This window comes from Ostrinia nubilalis, chromosome Z, assembly GCF_963855985.1.
Source record: "Ostrinia nubilalis chromosome Z, ilOstNubi1.1, whole genome shotgun sequence".
Lineage (NCBI taxonomy): Eukaryota > Metazoa > Arthropoda > Insecta > Lepidoptera > Crambidae > Ostrinia > Ostrinia nubilalis.
In genome coordinates this window covers 17393007-17417148 of record NC_087119.1, presented here as the reverse complement: position 1 = coordinate 17417148, position 24142 = coordinate 17393007, and the positions used below count along the sequence as shown (strand labels likewise).

General features: G+C 35.8%; 1 protein-coding gene across 3 annotated transcripts in view; it reads left to right on the top strand.

The window, feature by feature from the left end:
• The first annotated feature begins 206 nt into the window (after positions 1 to 206).
• The window catches only part of LOC135086896 (homeobox protein araucan), a 103557-nt gene continuing 79621 nt past the window's right edge, over positions 207 to 24142 (top strand). For all 3 annotated transcript variants that reach the window (XM_063981717.1, XM_063981720.1, XM_063981718.1), the window contains exon 1: positions 207 to 706. In XM_063981717.1, the coding sequence (XP_063837787.1) occupies positions 614 to 706 (93 nt within the window). In that variant the 5' untranslated portion in view covers positions 207 to 613. The remainder of the gene's footprint in view (positions 707 to 24142) is intronic.

Here is a 24142-nt window from a genome sequence, read left to right as displayed (position 1 = left end):
GAGGAGTTTTGCAGAGGTACGGCCATGTTGCGGCTTCGAACGGACGGCGGGAAATCGCGGCCGCCCATGGGAGGCGTGCGGCGCCGAGCCGTGCGAGAGGGATGGCGCGACGCCGCCTCCCGCGGCGCGAGAGGGACGGGTGCGAGGCGGCGCGACGCAGAGGGCGTACGATCTCGCGGCCGGCACGCACTCCTGTTCCGGTCGCGTCGACGGGCGGCCGGGAACCCGCGCCTTCGCATACTGACTCCGCACGCTGCCTACGCCGACTTTTCTCCTAGTACGTTTTTTGAATGCGCGTCGGTAACAGCGGGCACGTGATACGCCCGCGGCCGCAGCTGTTTTTTTCTCTTTCGCTCGAGTTTGTGACAGCTGAGTGTCGCGCGCGATCGCGCCCATTTCCCGCCAATTCCAGTTGCTCAGGGAAAACTAAAAAGTAAGGCGAGACTAGAAGTTTTTGGCGCGAAATGTGCGTTTCGCCGGCTCACTCAAAAGGAATGCTACACAGTGGTAAATGTTAAGATGACGGCGCGGTTATTAGTTTGTGAAGATTGTTAAGCTGTGATTGACGGTTCGCATTAACTTGATAACTGTTTAGGAAAAGTTTCTTGTAATAATGGATGACTGGGAGCGACATGTAACTCCACTCCTTCAGGACATGGGCTGTTCCAGCGAGGACGCTCAAGATGACTTCTTTAATCAACAAGATGTAAGTGAAGAATACCGTGATTAACCTTCTTACACATGCTGATAGTGCCTTTATCATTTTCAGCAAATCTGTAAAGCTTACTTTCATCTTCCATGTAGTTCTAAGTCACTAAAGAAGAAAATTTTTCAACTTCATACAAAACCCTTTCTATAAAGGAATATTTCTTCTTCTGCAAAGGAAACTGGGTAAAACCATAAAGCATCGTTAGATATCTTACCTTATGCTAGTATGCACACGCACCATCACAAACTTTCATGAACGTCATCAATATCATCGTCGTGGAAAACCAAAACGCAGCGCGTTTGACAACATTTTCCGGGAACCATAACACAACCACTTTCACATACACGCTTGCACATTAATTAATCACCGGGAGATATTTTTTCATTGAAATAAAAATTAATCAGAATATTCATGATATAAGTGGGTAATTAAATTTACTACAAGTTTCTGTTAAAATTTATGATGAAGGAAATTCATTTTCATATCGCTGAATAATATATTAAGGAAAAGAAACTGCCCTAATTACATATCGATCCTTTCTTCATACTCAATATTATGAAAAAAACATTAACGTGCATCGAATATCACCTAATACCGCTGCATGTTACTTCATTTGCATATAAGTTGTTAAATATTGAACGCATAAATAAATTCACATGAAGTTAGCCACCAGTATCTGCTTAGGTGAAAGATAAGTTATATGTATATGTCGTTACTTTCCAAGTTAAATTAGGTATCAACATTTAATCGACTACCTGAGTAGCAGCTTCATTATGAAGAAAAATTCTGAAACCTATTCTGGCATTATTATCCAGTATGAATCTTCTATCGAGAATAGATTCAATCCTATGATTGTTATAGCTATTGAGCTTCAACCAATCACTTATTCAATCCATTCTCAAGTTATGCAGAGTTATAATCCTGGAAAGATGTTAGAATTATTTTTTGCACATCGTTATAAATAATGATACGGGCTCTGAAATACTTTAACTTAGCAAAGTTTGGAGTTAGCCTAGATTCACTACATTGATTAAAGTCGTTTAACGTAGCAGTCTCAGTAGCGGGCATTAGTTTTTATACTTACACGAGTAATTGCGAACCACTAATTTTAATCAATTAACCACTGTTTTCCCGACAGGCAGTGCCTAATTGCACATATGCATCGCTCGCCCTTGATTGTACATTAATGATTGTAGACTTAATTTTTATTGCTCATACAAAACTTTAATGTTATCAAAATAATATTATTTTATAATTTTTATTTTATTTTAATATCATGTTGAATATCATGTAAAACTAGTCATTCCGCGAAAAACACTTGTAAACAAAAAGATGGTCATAGGAGTATAAAAGTTATTTGTTACTAATTTTTATTCTTTATTTTTATATTTCTCAGAAACTTTTGTAAATTTTAATGATGTCTCTACTTACAATATATGCAGATTTTATTTAAGTTTGAATTTCATGATAAGTTTAGCTGCAATTTAAAAATACCTACTGAAAACAGTAGTAATTCAGGAATAACTTTCCCGAATTTTCCGAAAAGCTTTAAAAGTTTAATATCTTTAATTCAAATTACTTCAGTGCAAAAAAATTGCTATTTATTTATGGGATAACTTTATTACATGCATATTAATTCACAATCAAGTAAACTACATATATAAAATTACAAACATGGGTAAGTATATTGTGACTCTCAGAAAAATTGACATCGAAGCTTATCACGCGATAGATATAGATAAACATGCTAATAAGTATATTTAAGTATTCTTACTTGACAACAAATAGAAATAATATAAGTAACAAATAAAAAATGTAGGAATCTCTCGTTATTTATGTCTTTTTTTTTGCCGTGCGGTCTCCCCAGTTTATACCGAATGGGACATCTCAATTTTGCACTAGAATAAAAAAACCGGGCGCTGAAAAAGCGTGTTACGCAATCCACAACAATCGTGAAGTACCAATTAAATTGTTATTTATTAGTTTTCCACTTCAGAAGAAACCCATTTTAATTATATACTTTTCCAAGTACTTTGTGGTGTTAACCTTGCCGTGTAAAAAATATAAAATAAATCTATGATTTCCAGGAAAGGCTTCAAAGTTATTAAATTTTATATTAAAAATAATTAGTTATTGTCTGTAACGTAGTTTCAAGGCGTTGAATTATGTTTTATTATAAAATGCAGAAAAAGTTACTCGTATTTTAGAATTGATCTTTCAGGGGAATACTTTAATTAGACCAATGTGAGTGAATCAGGAGTCATTTTTTACGTTAAGGCTGTGGCCACACGTGCGTCGTGGCTCGTGGCCCGGCAGGCAGCGCGCGTCCACGTTATTTGCTCGGTGGGTGTCAAACCCAACATTATACCAAAGCGCCAGTAAATGGTCCATTATAATTCCATGTGATCGACATCACGTCACATTTAATAGATTCAGATGACATGTTGTCTGAATAATAACATGACCAAACCAAAAATTAAATAAAATTTACAAATGAGGAGGTGGTCGCTGATGCAGAAGGTATTTTACGAGTTTAGTGAACAACATTTTTGGGCGGGTTAGAGAAAATATGGCAGAAACGTAGGGAAGAGCGCATTGATTTTAAAGAAAATATTAATGTTATCTTTCCGATCGTAGGTACCTCTTTACTGCAATTTCATGTTTCTTATCCCCAATTAAAACTAAAAAATAATGTACGACTTTTTTTCGCGTTTTATTTTTATTGGTTTCTTAGTTTTTGCAAACGTCTTTGTCTATATAGATTTCGGTTAGTCACACTCTACCTGCAAATGATAAAACGATCGCAGATTCTGAGATCGCAGAGACTGAAAAGCTAAACTATATATAAATTTTCATGTCATTTGCAATTTAAAGGAAATTTAGTGCAATTTATTTTAAAATTTACTTTCTTTTATAAATTTTATAGTACATGTGATTCCCTTGACGTTTACAACATTCGGTCAACATACATAAAAATTTTGGAAAACTTTCGTTAGAGTCACCTCGAAATGGATTCAGGATGGATGAATGCTGCAGAGTTTTTGGATTATTAGAGTACACTCTGCTCATAAGGTAACCCCATAAATAGAAGTCTGCTGTAATAAGGTTAGCGCTTCTTAGAGGCAGTGAGATTTTACCCCTGCTTAATTGGTTTGTTGCATTTAAAGGATGATACTGGTAGGCTAAAAAGCTTTTTGATTTCAAAGCTGCAGGATTCGCAAGGCTATGACCGGAGCACTTGGTTTCATCAAGATGGTGCTACGTGTCACACTTCAAATGAGAGCATTTAGATGGTAAGAGACATGTTCCCACAAAAAAATATTTTCAGGAAGGGGTGACATCTCCTGGCCACCAGGAAGCCCTGATCTCACTCCAGAAAATTCTTTTTTGTGGTGTTACATTAACAATAGAGTATACTTTTATAATCCAGCAACCATGCAGCAACTGAAGCCGAGCATTCGGCAAAAAATTGAAAATAGGTTTCGAGGTAATTGTAACGAACGCATTCCAAGATTTTGATACATGTTGATCGAATGTTGTAAGCGTCAAGGAAATCTCCTGGGCGATGTAATTTAATAAAGGTAAATTTAAAAATAAATTCCATAAAATTTCCTTTAAATTGCAATAGTTAAAGTTTTATAAAAATGTAGAGTTTTCATTTCCTTGAATTTTCAAAAGTGAACTTTCTTCTGGGCCACCCTGTATTTTCATCTAAAAGCGCCATAATTTCGGAGATGGCAATTACAAGTTAGTAAAATGACACGTATCGGGAAATCAGTGCCATCATTTCTGATAGAGATTACCTACATTTCAAGTCTAAGTGGAGTTTCAAACTGAGTGCTAAGCTAAAAAAATTAGACTTCAGAGGCATTTAAATAATAAAACAAATCAAATATTGATTGATATCAGATGAAATACTAGTTAGATTATTGAATAAAAACACAATTTTAAACAAATTGACTTCACGATATAACGTTACGCGTTGCCGTCATCACGGGTTGAGTTGTTCCAGTATAAAATCAGATTTGAGACGGTTGCCATGTGGCAAGGTGCCCGGAGCCCTCGTACTGCCTCGTACCGTACAGTTAGATAGTAATGCTTAATTGCCTGAGTAAGTGCGTCGTTCACCGCAACATTCGCGTCTCTACAACGCTGTCTTTACTAAAACACGAAACCGTTATTGGATTCTGAATCGGATACGTTGGCTAACGGTTTGCGGGTACGAAGTTGAATAATTTTAGAACGCTAAAACGATTAGTACGTTGAAATCCTAACGTTGATTTTATACCGGCGCGGCAGCGGTCAAGATTAAAATCTACGATAGAAAACAATGGAATCGATAAAAAAACAATTTTTTAATGGGATTGTCACATGTTCCAATGACTTTTCAAATAATCAGAATTTAATTACTAAAATCAAACAAGATGACCTAGATTCGGTAGTGTATGTAAATCATATACATCAGCTAATAACGACGCTATAAAACATAGTGTAGTATTGTCAACTATGCATTCCGTGTTAACAGATGCAACAATAGATAAGTTCAGAACCCCAAGGTAATTATCAAACGTACCTTGTCATTTCTGGCTCCGTAAATAACAGGTTATCGTGACACTCACATAGCCAACCCTAGTTACAAAGAAATCATGATTATTTTTTGTTCTATCGTTTGTGTTAATGTACTAGTAAGAACGTATGTTTGTTTCTTTGTTGTGGAAAATTCATACCTTTTGTTCAATTTACGACTGTTCAAAGACACATAAACCATGTATTCACGCCAATAAGTAGCTTGCATCAAGATGATCATAATGATAATGAGTCACAAGAGCAAGATTAGTGAAAATAGATGAGTAGTTAAATAAGAATAGATCGGTATTGTGTCCACTGGAAATATATTCACAATTGATGTGCCAACAAATTTCTAATTAGTCAAACTTGTATGCATTAGTATCTGATATTGGCGTCCGCAACGTTAATTGTCATATTACAGTCGGTAATTGTAAAATAGATCTGTGTCAGTTTGTATGCGGCGAGCCTTAAAGCTCGCGTGATCTGAAATGTCAGTTGATATGTGTGGACACGTCGCCCATATAATAAGCACGCCACAAAAAGTTAAGCAGAGGTATTAAGCGGCCGTTCGACGATAGAGCTCAATAAAATGTTTGTGGTTGTACGGTTGGTTGTATGACGGCGTAGGTACATTTTGTAAAATGAAGGAGAACAATTTTTTAAGATGATTAATACACTTGTGTCAACCTTAATCGAATTCGCGTGGATTAAGGCCCACGCTGGATTCGATGGCAACGAAGAAGCAGACTTGGCAGCTAAGGCTGCTGCAAGAATGCGCAGAACACCAGACTTCCAAAAAGTCCCCATCAGCCTCGTTAAACATCAAAACAGGCAAAAATGTAAAGAATCGGCCAAAACTTTGTATATGGACCCGAACACCTGCGTCCATACATGATCCCTCCTGCCAACATACAACACCTTGCAGGAGTTTATAAAGATCGTCCGACCGGACTTTGCCACCACCCAGGTCTTAACCAACCACGGTTATCATAAGGAATACCTACATCGTTTCCATATCGTCGCAGATGACCGCTGTCCCTGCGATGACCAGACTCCACAAACTTGGAAACACCTCTTAACACAGTGCCCTAGATTTTCTTCAGCCCGATATAACCATGAAATGACATCCCGCCTGCTAAATATCAACCCATATAATCTACCAGACATAATTAGAAAAGAAGACACAGCAAAAAGCTTCAAAGCCTACATTACCCATATAGTCGATCACCTAAAAGAATTTAACCAAACTTAAGGAACTAACAAATTACAATCATCATAATTCACAAACTAAATTACTGCACTGCAATTGGAGTACTCCACTAGCTACCATTGCATGTGTATCTCAATAACACTCACTAACAAAAAAAAAAAAAAACCTTAATACTTTCATAAGCGCTTAATGGAGTTTCATTAAACACTTATTAAGCGCTTTTACGGTTTTCAGTCTCTTTTAGCTTTGTTCTCATAGCCAAATACGAATTCTCCAATACATAACATGTTTTTAAATGTAAGTACTCGTACTTAATAGCTCTTTAGTAATTCTGTTGATAGTTCATTCCTGAAAGCCATAATATGGCATACTTAGCGCTACTTTGCAACTCCGTCGTCAATGTTTACGATACGATTATCGGGAAATAAAAACGAAGCCATTTCCTCTGATCATTCCATTGCTACAATCTTTTTGCAGCGTTTAATGATACGTTGCAAAAAGATCTAGCAATGATCTTTGATAAATATTGTTCAAATATAGTATTGTTTTATAAAAACTTCAATTAAAGAAATTGATCGTAAGATTAACGTCCATTTAGGCCATCATAATTATGTGCCTTAGAAGCATTACACAGCTAGTCTTAGTTACACGCGTATAGGTTTCGAATCACTAAAGGAATTGTCTGGGCTAGGCACTAAGACATAAGACACCTATCCTGATGCAATAGGATCCAGGAGCTTCGGCAGTCAGTTGCTGTGGTAATTTGATGTGACTGTGGAGACGGTGGGATTCGTCTATACCGTAATTTGATTGAGGAGATTCTGTAGATTTCGAGAAACAGTGCTGGATCATGGCTCTACCTATGTAAGCACTACACTACTGGGTGGGTAGAATCTCTAAAATGAGATACTTTGCGTTCTTCTGAAACATCACGTTTCAGGAATGATAGACTAGTCAGCTTAGAAGCTTGATTGATAGTAAGAAGTATGCCTATAAAGCACTACAAAAATATATTGGTCAATGCAGACTTTCTGGTCTACTTCGTCGTCACAACCTTAGTCAAAACTGGAAAATATCAGCTATCGTTATGGAGTCCAGACCATAGACAGGTGGAGTTGTTTGTACCCACGCAATACATCGATATTAAATTTCTAATTTACATGTGCAGTAAACAACTTACAGATTTAGGTTGATAGGAAAATTAATCCTTTCTCTAATGAAAATTTCTGTTAAATTGGCACAAAATCATTTTCAGCGTGGGCTGTGGTGTATGTATAGTTTAATGGGTCCGCATTGTGGTTTATGCAGGACACTCGTGGAATGTTCATTCGTGTATTGTCTTGTCTAAAAGCCATAAGAATCTATAGATTATTTTATAGTATTGTGTCATAATATGTCTCTTCACCCTGACTTGCAATATGCATTTATTAGAAGCCATGACACTTTTGGCAACTTGGCTTTTGTTAACATTCTCTGTTTGACTGCAGAATCAAAATCTTCGATTCGGTGACTTCATAAACTTCCTAATTAGGCAAAATAATTCCTGTCTTATTTTGGTTTTATTTAACGGAAGCTGATAACAGGGTAAACTTTCTATAATTTTTCAAAAATAACAGAGTTAAAATATTTTTCGAATAAATAAATGATTAGATTTAACCGAGCTTAAGCGAAAATCATAAAAGGGGAATAATAAACAGCGAGGTCACTGTCTGATCATCTGTGCATAATAAAATGACCCCTCTTGACCCTTAACCATTGTGTCCCGAGTTTACTCAATTATCCTCAATGTTACTGATTATGCAACAACGAATGAATAATGCCAATTTCTTTTGTTGACCAATTGCTCGAAAGTGTACACGACCCGGTCACTCAGGATGCAGTGACACTTCTGTAAGTGATGTTACAAATACTGTCCATTAAACTGACGCATTAGTGTCTAATAGCTTTAACTTAAGTAGTACCGTGAGAACGCCTTAGAGTTCAGGTGGTAGGAAATGTGCTTCGGACACGTGTGTTTTCCAACCGTTTGCCTACCCGCATTATTTTACTCAAGAACCGGTAATTTTAATGAAATTCAACACTTTACTGCAGCTGTGCCACACTCCGCTGGATACATACGTGGTGGCCGAATAAATTTCATACACATCAAAACGCTTTTTGAATTTTTAAACAACAGGTTGCTAATAATTTTATAACAAACGCACTAATAGTTCAATCCTTTTAGCGACTTGAGACTGCCTGAGCTGTTATACAGGGTGGAATTTTGTAATGCCACCTGAAGGGAAAGTACTCTTAATAAAGATAATTTTACGCAAAGAAAACATTCCTTTATTTTGAAAAGAAAGAAAATTACATTCAAAGATTTTCGAAAATTCGTGTGCCACACCCGAGAATCTAACCGACTAGAATCTGTTAAACATTACACCCTGTATTTTTTGGGTTCGATTGTTAGGGTTAATTATATGAAATCTCTCTAGCATACTTGATACATCAAATGAAAGGAAATCTTAAAAAATGGTATAGTACAGGAAAATTTTCGAAAAATCATTGAATGCAGTTTACTTTCTTATAGAAAATAAAGGTGAGTTCCCTTTGGGTAAAATTATCTATTTAGAGTATTTAGAGTAATTTCACTTTAGGTGGGATTACAAAATTCCACCCTGTTTTTTTAAAAAAAGGGGACGACTTATCTTTATACACAATCGAATTCATCTTTTTTATAAAATATCGAATTACTTCATTAAAAGCTCGTGTCTTAACATCTTTAAATAGTATTGCATTTTTAGATGTCCTAAAGATTTATATACAAAATAATTTAATTGACTTACTTGACTTATGGGGTCCTATGTCCCCTAGATGGGGCAGAGGGCGTCCAGTCCTCCATCTCGTTCGGTCTTGAGCTTCTCGCTTGATCTCGCTCCAGGTCTTGCCGATCTTCTTCGCCTCGTCCGCTACAGTGCGATTTGATAGTTTGTAAAATTTTAATAAGACCCATAATAATATTAATTTTCATCACATTATTTTATAAACCAAAAGATAATCCCATAAACAAACACAAACAAGATCCAAAACGAAAACTTAATACCACAAGTATTTTAAAAACAATAAAAAACTTTCGCAATAGTGATGAAAAAAAAATGTAGCTCTTACCTACAAAAGAAAACCATTCGGGTCTAAGATTAAGTTACTATCAAACTACAGACTATCCCAACAAGATGTTTGTTAAGTCAAGGCTACGTTTGTCGATCGATGATCCCACAAATACTGTTACTACGGTTTGTAGTGGCCACTAATAGAGTTTCAGCTATTTTTTGATGCAACCAATTGAGGAGAAACTAACTAGGTTGTAAGAAGCCAGTAGATCTATTTCCGTAAATAAAACGATGTACTTAACTTCACATTATATTGCCTCATTTTTAAATACAATTCATCACATAGCACAAAAGCGCGGGGAGAAGTCTACGCCTCGTCTCTAATTTGACGTTTCTAGTGTGACATTAACATTACGTCAATTCGACGAGCTCATTGGCTATAAAACGATACCATTATTTTAACGTTTTAGATTTTTCACAAACAGTACTTACCCCAATAATATTTGAACGATGTTGTAAATTCATCGTTACGGAGGGCATATTATGAGCCCGACCATTCTTATCACAGAAAGCCCCGTACTTGTTGCTAATGTTTCATACGGATTATGGTTAAATTGATCGTGAGCCGAGCGTTAGAATGGCCCGGGCCAAAAATACGGAATACCTATATAAATAAAGTTTTCTCTCTAACAATCACACTTACCTACTACTTAGCGCCAAACTAAGTGGAGCTTGTAATATTGCGACTAATATCGGATGTACATGCTTAAATAGGCATGTAATATTTATTATAAATATAAAGTAGTCCATAGCTTTATTCGTTCTGTCACTAAAATGGAAAACAAAATATTTGTTTACCATACGAGTAACGAGTAGGTACCTATTACTTGTGAAAGTTAAACCATTTGTAGAGTTCACTTGTTTGTTACTTAATCAATCATGCATTACCGAATTCTTACATTATTTAACTGGTGTTAGTAAACCAAACTTGAAAGAGTTTGTGGAGGATACGCTATCACGTGTTTTTGTAACGGAGTGCAAAGGCTAGTGCAGAATGAAAAGCTCAAAAAAGTTATTAAAACAGACTCTACGGCTACTGAGTTTAGGTTCAAACTCGAAAGGAGCGACAACAACGACGAGCATAGTCTGTGCAACGAACTTTTAAGGCTTGCATGCATTAGGGTTGACCGCGCGCCGTCACGCAAAATTGCATACCTTGGCCTTGTAGTGAGCGATAGTGCATATAGAAAACTTGTCATACAAAATGTAAATTAAATGATGCAGGTCTATTTTGAACTTATGTAAGAGAAACTGACAATCGCAAAATTGTTTCAATAGTTGTGTTAACCGCGTGTCAGCAAGTTAATTTCAAGTGAGAAATTTAATGTCAAAATCCAGTTGTAAAATTTTGGAAATACCGAAAGTAATCAGTCAAGAAGTTGGGAACCCCCCATCAAATCCTTTAGGCCCGGTTTCTATCAAGGCGGAGTGATGCGGAGACGTAAGGAGATGAGCGGCGAAGCTGGAATATTGCTATCTATAAAACACCGCACCGCTCCGCAAATCTCCGCACCGCTCCGTTCTTCTCCGCACCGTGCCGCTACCGCTGTCAATAGAAAAACAAGAGAGCCTGACATTTCTCCGATCTTCCCTTCTCTTCTCCGCTCGACCCATTTCCACTGAAGCATAGCGGAATGGAGATGTGCAAATAATGGAGTCTGATTGGTTATTCAAAAAACTTCTCTGCTCCGCTCCGCCTTGGTGAAAACCGGGCCTAAGCTACGCTGAGTGAGATCTCGATTCAAACTAAGGTATATATATGTAGATCATTATGTAGATGTGGTTAATACATAAGCCTATGATCGGTCAAAGTTTAATTTAAGTGCTCTACACACCATACCATATGCATGGTTTAGTATGAGAGGCTTTCTTTTCTTTGTTTAAAAATACTTTCCATGACTTTTGACAAAATAGTGTGGTGTGTGACTGCAATAAAGGTTCTTGAGTATCGTCTCAGATACAGGCATATTGATCCTTGAACTTATTTTGATGTACCAGACTCATTTCGGCATTCTAGAGTCAGTAAAGAAGACCAAATGCCTTATAGTATAAAGGACCGTTGTTTCCTTTATTTTCCAAAAAAAAAACCGTTGTATGTGGCTTCGCTCTCATGGATATAGTAAGTCGATTTAATGGAAACGTATATTAAGAAATTCTTGGGAAAACTGCTGTCTCTAACAAATATTTACCCACAAATAGGATTTTTTTCAACGAAAAAATTCCTATCCCAACTTACATGCACAAAGTCAATAAATCAACGATTTTAATCAATATTGAAAGTGACGTTTACTGAAAAATGGGTTTTTTGGCATTAATCTTTAACAATTTCACATTATTTCGTCGTCATTAGTCGGCCGTTTGGTGTAGTGGTTCAGAACGGACTACTATGCCGAGAGGTCCCGGGTTCGATTCCCGGCCGGGCAGAAATTGAAATGATGAATTTTAATTTCTGTGACGGGTCTGGGTGTGACTATGTATAATATTTATGTATTTAAAAAAAAAGTATATCCGTTAAGCTAGCACCCATAACACAAGCATTAAGTTGCTTACTTTGGGGCTAGCTGGCGCTGTGTGAAATTGTCCAAAGATTTATTTATTTATTATTTATTTATTTATTTCGTGGACTATCATTGAAGTGAAATCTAGCGGGTAAAAAAGACGTTCTGGGAGTCTCTTGCGCAAACAAGGTCGTTATTTATTGTCATATCATAATTATTCATACGTACGCAAAGTGCTTTGTCTACACTAACACTCATAAACTTCTTACTTAAGAAGCCTAAAATATACAAAAGTATTCATCGATGAGTGAATAAGTTATCATTTTTCATATTTTGCTTAGAATGCGCACCTATATTAATATACTGACGCAAATACAATACTCATGTAATATGCTAAACAATACAAAAAAGATAAGCAATGGGTGACACATTCCTCAAAAAAGTTTACTAATACCTACCTATTAAGTAAGTATGTAAACTAATAACTGGGATTAGAAAAGCAGTTTTCCAGGTATATTATACTTACAAATTGTATATGCCATTTCTATTTTACTGTAACATCAATGGGTTAAATCTAGACAAGACCACTGCGGAGCTGAATTGCTTAGATTATAATACTTCTATGCACCTGCCGCTGCGTCGTTTAATCCCATGTCAAATTAATGACAAATGCAAATGATGATGATTATAATAATTCTGACTGCTATCAGGTTCAAGATGTTATAGTAAACTGACTTGTAGCGTTTTAAAACCAACCGTTTACGTTAATTAGCTTGAATGGTGAGTGCATCTATTATACATACATTGGTTGGTAATTACAGGGATGTAATTGGAAAATCTCAATTATTTGGTAGTTATGACGGATGGTATATTAATAATTTTGCTCTATAAGGTCCGGTTTTATTAGAATACTGCTTTAAAAGGGGTGATGCTGTGCAAATACGACAGCTCTCCCTGTGGGACCTATTTTGGTAGAAACATGAACATTCAAATTAACCAATCTATCACCCGAACGCTGGATGCGCTGTTTCTTTTGTTGAGCTCAGACACATTGATTAAACCCACTAGCGTCTGACTGCATCTGTGTGTGGCTGCCAATGAGCTTCGGTCCTTTTTTCATTCTCTGACAATAGCTGTTAACATTTAAAAAAGTGTAAAACTGATTTAATAATGCATCATTCTGTATCGGACTATCTATTAGTATCTGCTAAATGAAGAAACAATGATTTAGGTGGATATTAAACACTTGATCGTTAAACTACTAATACAGTGTGTCCGGGCATGTAGTGATCAAACTTTAAGGGCGTAATCTATGGGTAATTTTATCGATGAAAATACTTCAAATTTGGGGCTTGACCAATTTCTCGCAAAATTGCAAGGACTTGAGTTTTTAATTTTTAGTTTTCACCTTTTCCTTCAAAAACAAGTGAAAGCGTGGGTAACTTAACACTAATAAGCAAAAATTTTATATCATGCGATAGCCAATAAAATTATCTATTAGTTGAAGTAAAAAACAAACACAAGTTTTATGCATTTTAAAGGAGTAAGAATGGATTTAATTAGAAAAAAACATGACTTTTTTCACTTATTTTTCAGTTATTTTCCAACACAAGAAAAACCAGGTCGTTAAGGTATGTTTTATTTGCATTGTATTATTAGTATTTGAGCTATTCTACAAAAAGAATGTAAATTCATTAGTCTACGTATATTAGTTTCGACATAATTGTTGAACAAAGATACCCCTTCCCAGCGATTCCATAATATAATCGGAATAGGTTGTGTGATTCTTTCATGCAGTGCATTTTCGCATGTCGCGTGCGCTATGGAAACCGCTCGGAAGGGGTATCTTTGTTTAACAATTACGTCGAAACTAATAAACGTAGACTAATAAATTTACATTCATTTTGTAGAATAGCTCAAACACTAATAATACAGTGCAAATAAAACATACCTTAACGACCTGGTTTTTCTTGTGTTGGAAAATAACTGAAAAAGAAGTGAAAAAAGTCATGTTTTTTTCTGCTTTAATCCATTCCTACTCCCTTAAAATGTATGAAACTTGTGTCTGTTTTCTACTTTACTAATAGATAATTTTATCAGCTATCGCATGAAATAACATATTTGCTCATTAGTGTTAAGGTGCCCACACAATCACTTGTTTTTGAAGGAAGAGGTGAATTCTAAAAATTAAAAACTTAAAGCCTTGTATTTTTTTGAGAAATGGTCAAGCCCCAAATTTGAAGTATTTTCGTCGATAAAATTGTCCATAGATCACACCCTTAAAGTTTGATCACTACACGCCCGGACACATTGTATACAATATTGCTTTAGTGGCTTTTTTCTCATTTTTTCATTTCAGTCAATTATATACTTACTTCTTTCATGTCAATTATATAGTTAGCAAAATTGTACTGATTGATGATGATGTATCTATGTAACTGTAATGATCTTATGTTAGCAAACGTAATTAAACCAATTAATTAAAAGAAATCACTGGATTTTATGTTTGGGCTGGTTTGGTAATATAAACCGTATCTTGTGTACGCACTCCGAACATGAGTACACATGTATCCTTGCCATTGAACTCGAGTAGTTTTATTGATATGCATCTGAGAACATCACGCTATATTCGATAACAACACAAACATTGCGGGGAAAATATTGCAAGAATGCCAATTACCAGAATACCGATAGCAACGAAAAGAGATCGACAAACGAGAACAAATTGTAAAGGAATTTGTTCGTTGCGTGTAATGAAATATACGAAACAAGTTGTCGATCGAATTAGCATCGTGCGCACGGAGCGGCGGACGCGACGTTCGTTAAGCGATGTCGTTCGCTATCTCCTTATCAAGGTATAACCTTTCCGTGGTGAGTGTTATTATAACATTTAATATAATAACATAAATGATAATGAGGCCGCCGCTGGTGTATGATAATTACAATATTAAAAGTATAAATAATTCAATGGGCTATCGACGGTGGATGCACGCGACGGACTTCCGGAGAGTATGCCCCGATAATAATAAATGCAGTTTCGTTCCCGTGGCGCTTGACGAACTACGAAAATTATATAATTACCGAGGATCTAAGTGGCGTTGTTATGGGAGGACATGTTATGCCACCAGACATCTCGCACCTCGCCGGCCTAGACTGCCAGAGGCTTCGTCACCTGGTCATTGAGACGTGTTACTTATTTATTACATGCTGTCCGTGTTTTATAATTCTGCATAAGCATCAATATGTTTATACTACTGGATAAATATTTTTTAAGGGCCTGATAATACTTTAAAGTTCCAAGTTTTCGTTTGTCTGTTAGTCGAGAAGACGTGCCCTTTTACTCAAGGACAAGTAGAGTCAAATTGCAATTAAAATCAAACTAATGTTCCTGCTGGCCATTGCAGCGTACAACCTACAACGAACTACAACTACAACCTACAACCTACAGCGTACAACCAACAAACCTACAACGAATACTACTTACTCTAGCGTCAGTAAAAACAAGCTTAAATATTGAGTGCTTATCTTTGATTTATAGATAAATGAATACAATATCTAGGTCTTAGAACACAAAGGAAAACAATCAAAATTTAAGGTTATACCACTTTATAAGTATGAAAGAACATCTATTTGAACCAAAAAAAAAAATATTAAAACCGACTCACACATTTTTGTTACAACCTTCAAACTAAAACCCCTGAACTGAAACCTCCTTCTCTCACGAGTATACCTATCACATACTCGTGAGAGAAGGAGAAGAGCAATAAGAAATGTAGAGATTGGGCGCGAGGGAATGTAAATACATCGATTCGCAATAGATCGATGTTTCGTAAACAAGATCCTTAACTATACAATTATAAAATTTGCAACTGTACTAAGTACTTCTTACTTAAAAAACGTGTTGGTAAAGTTTTGTCGCAAGTCATAGAGCAGTTGTTAATGATGCTCAATAAAAGCACAATTTTATTCGGAACTGACTAATTGTAATTAACTTACACTGACCTTTACTCGTCCAATTTTTACACAATGTTCTTATTATTGAAGAAACTAAATTACAACTACATTACAATCCTTAACATATTTTTTGAAATACGACTCACTATCTATAGACAACAATATCTTTAAGAATTGTCAATATTAAATTATTTTCTTAATTTATACAATATAGAATCCTGTGTGGTGTTCCATGAAATCTTTTCTTTGCTTTTTTACTAACTATTTCTGAGTGGTCGCTACTAAAAGAATAATCCATGAAGGTCTATTAATGATTGCAAATTAAACAAGTCATTTTTTACTGCTGTCGGTGCTTGGGCGAACTATGTATGAGGTCAGGGTAATGTCCTTTGTTTAAGTCGTGTGCATCACATACTCGTACATACGTCACACAGAAATGGCCATCAAATGTAAGCCAAATGGTAAAACATAAATAAACAAATAGTCAAAAGATTCGTTGCTTGTTGCGTTAAAACTTCATTATCATCATCATTATCTTTTCAGCCATAGGACGTCCACTGCTGCATGGCCTCCCCCAAAGATTTCCACAATGGCCGATTGGTGGCGCCATCCTGCTACCTTTATGAGGTCGTCGGTCCGCCTTGTAGGAAAATTCTGCGCACTGCGTTTTCCGGTACGTGGCCTGTATTCCAGAACCTTGCTGCTCCATTGGCCGTCAGTTCTGCGTACTACTAATTTAAATTCAATAATATTTTTATTGTTTTGATAAATGAGATGGGACATGAGTAGGAGATGGCATTTTACTGCTGTGTGTTTAGTGAGACATTGTGTGTATCGATATTACCATTACCAATTTACAACGTAGGTACGTATTTGTTTTACAAATTAAATAATTAGCAATAACAAATTTTAATGTTACTTAAATATTCAGGTTAAATTTAACTTACTTACTTAGTCGTTTTCTGACCTTGTGGTTGGCATGCCTACCTACTTGCTCCATACATCGGCTGCGGTTGCAGATTTGAATCCCACTGGGAGTAAAATGTAAGAGCGAGAAGCACGAGCAATTAAATGTGTCGCCCGTATAAGTACATAATTGTTATTATGGAATTGATGAGTTAATGTGATATTCTTTGATAAGTAATTTATTACATATTCGTTCACTATGTTCCTAGAGACAATATTCAAGACAAGAGCAAGAGCTGTACCTAAGTTATATGAAAATATACATTGTATGTATGTATAACATACGAATGTTAAGATATATGTGGCTCTGTGGATCAGGAAAGCTAAAGTGGCAATAGTAGGTGCATCTCACACTTTGGAAGAAGGAATTAGTCTTTATGGTTTTTAATTAATCACTCCTCCTAGCAGGTAGTGTAGAGTCAGGCGATAAGGCGAGAAGTCGTTGGATGAAGGCAGCTGAGAATTAATCCACTGGAAATAATACCACCCACCACCACTTTGTTAATCTGGATACAGGCAGGACCAAGAATAAGAAAATCCGTTAAAGAAAAAGCAAGGCAAGGCAAGCCATCCTCTTGAATATTGATATATTGCTTGTACGAATTCGTCCGTATTAGAATAGGAATGTTGCTGAAGATGAAAGAAAATACATTCATTTGGCGCACTAAAAACAGAAAATTACAGAACTTAAACGTGTTGTATTGCTGCAAACTAGAGTAGCCGAAAGAAGTATATTCTAGAAAGTTCTCAAATGGTCACGCATATCAAATAGTGTAGTCAGGCGAAAAGGTGGGAAGTCATTGGCTCCAAGCCGTCCTGGACCTTGCTCGTTGGAAATAATGGGAGGCGGAACATTCAGCAGCGCACACGCACGTCTGAGAGCTGAAATGATAATGATGATTATCGAAATTTTAAAGTTTTCGTAAGTGTTCAGTATTAATTGTCCATAATTTACCATATAATTACTGCGCTTTATTCTATTTCAAAATTCATTGCTCAGTAAGATTAACCATTTGCATTGAAAGCGTATAATTTGATTACGAGCAGTTAACTCGTGCGCGCCTGCTCATCAGCGCTGGCAGGGCACTAATAAATTAACAGATCGGCAGTTTGTACACTATATCACGTTTTTGCTTACATCCGAACAATTTGACAAATTGTTACATCGATTATGGTTTCTGTATTCGATTGTCGCGTCAATAGTTTGTACTTTGTGGTGGTTAATTTACTGTAGAGTCTACATTTTCTGTGGTTTTAAACATTGGATTAAGGTTATATTAAGGCATTGGAAATAAATGGTACATTTCGTCAGGTAATTTGTATTATTGATCAGTTTTTTATTTAGTATGATATTAATTATTATTAACTTCGTTCCATATTCAAGTACGTGTTTAAGAGTGTCGTGTCTGCTTGTGTGTATCCTTAGTGTTTTTATAAAACCGAAGCAGTAAAAGAAAACTCATTACACCTGATAATTGCCAGCCAGATATTCTAAAGCGAAGAAACTTGAGTTAGTGTGAGAAACCGGATAAGTGAAACACCTCTTTAAGTGAGACTAAACGCGCGTCCCTTCAGCCCAGCCACCCGTTTGACTTTAATTATTTATTCATTCACAAGTGCTTATATGGTGGAAATTAGTTATAATCATTTTCGAAAAACCTGAACGTAGGTACTCAGATAATTTATATTAAATATTTAAAATACAGCAATAAATAAAAATAATAAGTTACTCATTAATTTGCGAAAGGCTGGAGCGAGACGGGTGACGAAAGTATTTACCAGTTGGTGAGTGGATCTTGGTGAGGTCCAGCAAAAGTCAATATTCGCTTTAACTACAGGACCGTGAAGTTAATAGGGGTAGGGTTAAAATAGGGTGTTATTACTGAAAATATTATGTTAACAATCTTTTTGACGATGTACTTGTACACTACAAATTGATAAACATAGGCTCTTTTCTTATTGATTAAGGTGACCACCATATACTTAAAATAATGTTTGAGAGGTAAGTAAACAAAACGTTTTTATTGGACTTATCGGTATCTATTCGAGACAAAGACCTGCGTTTACGTATGCATTGACGGTGCTAGTTAATCATAAGGGAGGCTAAACAGGGCATAAATGCCGCCATCTACAAGTAAAAACATTACAAATTGACAGCATGTTGAAAATAAAGGTTATAACTTACTATGGCTGTCGCGGCTGACACCTGTACGTGATTAACTTCAACTTTTTCTGAAGGTCAAACGTCCGCGTTTAGGGTTAACTAGTCCCTAAGGAAAGTCAGGTTCAGTGTCCACGAGCACCCACCTGTATTATATTAAATTAGTATTCAATATTCATTAAAAAAGCATAAAAAGTGCCGATGCCATGAGTTCAGTCATTAATATTATTTCTTTTGATAACTATTATAATATTCCGTTTGTGTTCTTGATCATCAAAAGTCAGAATATGCACGTCTATTACTTATATCTAATAAAAATTTGTATCAGACAAGCATCAATAACTAATAATTTTCTTGTTAAATGTTCATCAATATATGCATTTATAAGACGAATAATAACTATAATACCTAGTTAAAGTAATTTCGTCTAATTTAAATAGAGACCTAATAACAGTAATAACACTGCCTTACATGTAATTGCGTTTAAGCAAATAAATATATTACAAAAGAAAAACTCAAAAACACTAATCATCACAAAATTTTAACTTTTAGTACAAATACGTTATGTACCAACTATTTTTAATTTTAAATTTCAAACGGATTTCTTTTGGCATTAGCAATAAGTCAACGGAGTGTTAAAACTCGAAAATTTTAATGCCAACAATTATACATTTGTATTTTTTTAAATACGCTGTTTCTGTTTCACGCGACGCCATTTCTAATTTCAACCAGTTGGTAGTTTTAATGGGTCATTTTAAAGTCTCTAATAGCTTTCCTAATGAGAAACAATTAATCTCTTTTTCGAGCCGGATATTTGTTTTTGAATCGATATTTTTGTATAACAATGATGTTATAATTAAATGCAAGGATGGTGTGAAATGAATGTTAAGGGAATATGAATTTTTGAAACGTAGTATCGAAGTTGATAGTCGTAGAGAGATAACGTCCAATTAAAACAATTCCATCAAAACATTTTGTGTCAGGTCATTCCACCTGCCGGCGCGTAATAATTTATTCATAAGGAGCCGTCGGCGTGGTCAGTAGGTAACTATATATTTATCGTTTGTCAGGGGCTGGCCCGGACTCGGTTCGCTCGGCAGTTTTTAAAAGCTCCAGCGCTTGCATGCTCGGCCGAATCTACCAACACACGACTTTTCAGCTTAATTAAACGTACAATTTGCTTTTAATTTCAATCGCCAAAAGCTAAACACGACACGCGCTACTTGTTCTCGTGTTCTAACATTACTTTAATTCCATATGTAATTTCACATACTGCAAATGGTATCTGATGCATGTAGTTAACGCTGTATGGCGTTAACTGGCGTTCAATACCACTTGTATAAGACAATTAGCATTTAAAAATAAACTTAATGCATGTAAAATGTAAGTCAATATCGACAACCCTATCTTACCACCTGCAAGCATTAAAAGGTTGTATTAGATCTAAAGATGCATGTCACATTGCAACTAAGTAAACGCAAGCATTTTCGTGTCCACAGTAAAGTGCGTTTACAAATAACTCGGACAAGAACAATATAGCATTATTTTCAAAGACAAATAGCGTAATTAAGGAGCACAAATAGAATACAAGTGCGGTAGCGTGAAAAGTCGCGGTAAAAATGTTTTATGCAGTCTTTGAGAATGTCGCCTTAAGGCTCTTCCTGCGGTGCCATAAAGCTAAAGAAGGATAGACGTTTTGCGGGATCCAGTATACAGGAAGCTGCAAAACTGGATTGTCATGGGAAAGGGTCTATAAGATTAATGCGCAAGTCAAAGTCTGAAGGTTCGTAGAGTCAGGATGTAGGATGGTAACACTCGTGTTCCCTGGTTGACGTATAGTCTAGTTCACACTCGGAGAAGATTGACCTCTGTAGCTCATTCGTGAGTTTTGCTTAGGCACTCAGGCAAAATTGCGGTAGGTACTATAATGTACCTATAGTTTATTTGTAAATAATTAATACATAGTTACTTTTCGTTTCAAATATAATTAGCCATTACTAACTCAAATTTTCTGTCCCAGTCAAAGAAAATATGGTTAATCTTTCTTAATAAAAGTAGAGCCTGTAAAACTACCAACACATAAAAGATTTTTCACTAATTTACGAGTCATAGCAGTTTAACCGATTGAGTCCCAGACGGCATTAATTAATGTCATAACAATTGATTATCTATTGTGTAGTGTCTAGATTCGCGGAGCTTGAAGGATTAAATGAAGTAGTACTACAAAGGTAGTAGTACTATAATCGTATTATAATTTCAGTTTAACCAGAAACTTTTTCCCATGATATCCAGCACGTACAAGTAAGAATTATAGTTATTAAAGGTTAATGGATATTTTGTAATTTTAGAGATCCGTGCAACTTTTAGCTTACATATAAGATAACTCATGTTTCAAAATTAGGCCAAGAATGTTGTATAAAGCTGTGACTCAATATTAATATAAAAAGTATGATACATTTAAAAAAATAATTGCAAACGTTCGGCTTCATCAAAACCAACTAAATATGAAATCATGAGATGTGGTGATAATGTACGGAACAGTTCTTGCTGATTTTTTTTAAATATTTACAGAGCCATTAAGGTAATGTCATTACATACATAATTTCCATTAACATTTGTATCTCATTAAAACGATTTTAATCTGAATGGTACGAGTATGTTGTTGAAACCTATAAACATACCGACACAGCTTCAGGGCTATAAAACGCGCAAAAAGAATAATGTAAAAGTATGTCATGTTTATTTTGCTACAATATCAACAAAAACATGCCTACACACATGAACTGTTAAAACATAAGCTTCACCAACTGATGATTGCCTAACCTTAACTTCGAACTCCTATGTTTATCCTGATTAATTTCGTTGCGGGTCCAAGGACAGATAACTTTCCCCCGCGACAAACTTGACCTTCACTGGTTGGATTTTTATCGGCGGTCAAGCTGTAGATCCTGGGTACACAGGAGTTGCAGCGATGGGAACGAGAGGTGGGAATAGTCCCGTAACTGATGATTGCATAAATCTCGGTATTCAAAAATTCTACCTACTTGTAGACCCAATCACGAATGACGTAATTTCCTATACATTATGATGCATAGGTAAACCTAGCGACGATGAGAACCAATTCAATTGATTAAAAATATTTTTAGCTCATTGTGCCGAATTACTATCCAAAGTTAAAGTTAAAGAAGTCTAACTTTCAATCTTGCAGTGTAGTACCTTAGTAGCTTAATCTGTCTCTTCCAAAAGCAGTTCTAGTCTAGACATTAAACCTATTTAGAGAGCTTCCAGGCGAAGCAAAATAATTCAGGGATTTTCAATTCCATGCCTAAAAGTAAGGCTAGTTTGAAATGAAAGCGTAACTTTAGCATAGGCACCATACTTTCCTAGTCATTAGGCAAGTCTCTGCCTGCAATTTCGTAGTCATGGACATCTATTTTCAGAAGACGTCCTGTCAACCATGTTGTCAATTATTGGAACTATTTCAGAGGAGTCAATCTCGAAAGGCACTCAAAAAACTTTCTTCATTCTCCTGATTTTTATTAAAAAATATACCTATATTATTGTTATTATTATTTTTAATAGTATTTTTAATAGAAGAGTTACAAGGGGTATTGCATGTATGGTAGTGTAAAATCGCTCACCTCTCCGTTTTTGCATGCTTCATTTGATACTAGGTAAAATAAATAAATAAATAAATAATAATAAATAAATCTTTGGACAATTTCACACAGCGCCAGCTAGCCCCAAAGTAAGCAACTTAATGCTTGTGTTATGGGTGCTAGCTTAACGGATATACTACTTATATACTTTTTTTAATACATAAATATTATACATAGTCACACCCAGACCCGTCACAGAAATTAAAATTCATCATTTCAATTTCTGCCCGGCCGGGAATCGAACCCGGGACCTCTCGGCATAGTAGTCCGTTCTGAACCACTACACCAAACGGCCGACGTGTGGAACGAAACCAGTCAATTTTAACATTTCACATGTGATAGATAGATTTTAATGCTCTAAATATCGATTTTTGAACGTCAATACCTAAATAACCGTTTGAGGTATATTTGTGAAATTTGAAGCTGATGTATATCTTGCAAGTCTCAATACATGAGCCAAATTTGAAGTGTTAACGCACAGCAGTTTTTGAATGATGAGGAGTCAAAAGTGGCTCTAATTGGTTCGTCTAAATATACGCACGGTGCAGTCCCCTCCCTGGAACTAGGCTTAACATGCTCCCGCATGTCTATAGTGTTTGCTCAATGTTGATTTAGTCGATTTTCTCCTGAAAGGAACATGTAAGACAACAATAAAATTTTCAATTTTACAGACCTTCTAGAGCAGATGCCGTAAAAACTATACAAGATATAGAAAAACTTGACGGTCTCGCCTGTAGCAAATTGAATAAGCTTTTTTTGGTTCATAGTAGTCATGTCACTAGGACGCATAGTTTCCGAGGATTAAGCGAAAAACCGAAAATTAGTACCTTTAAACCCCCCTCTCCCCGCCGGCTCAAGGGCTAAGGGCGGGGACTTTTGCTATGTTCACCACCTAACTAGGCTAAATAAAGTCCCGAGGTCAGAAATTGTGTTCCACGGATTTCTCTCTACACCGTCGTTAAGGCATTCATTGACTGGACTATAAAGTAATACTCGTACATACTTTATACATTTTTCAATACTTACCTGCATTATGATTTAGGTTTTTTGTTCTTTCTTATACGATTTTATTTACTTTATATCTGTAAATATATATGTATTTGCTGGATATAATTAAGACGTCAAATGTAAAATAATAGAATTAGTGTTCAATGAAAAAAAAAAAAAACAGATTCAAGCAAGTTAATTTCTTTAAACATTTTCAAAATGTTGCCCTATTAAATTAGTAGCTATACGATTTTTTTATTATAATGTAATTATGTTA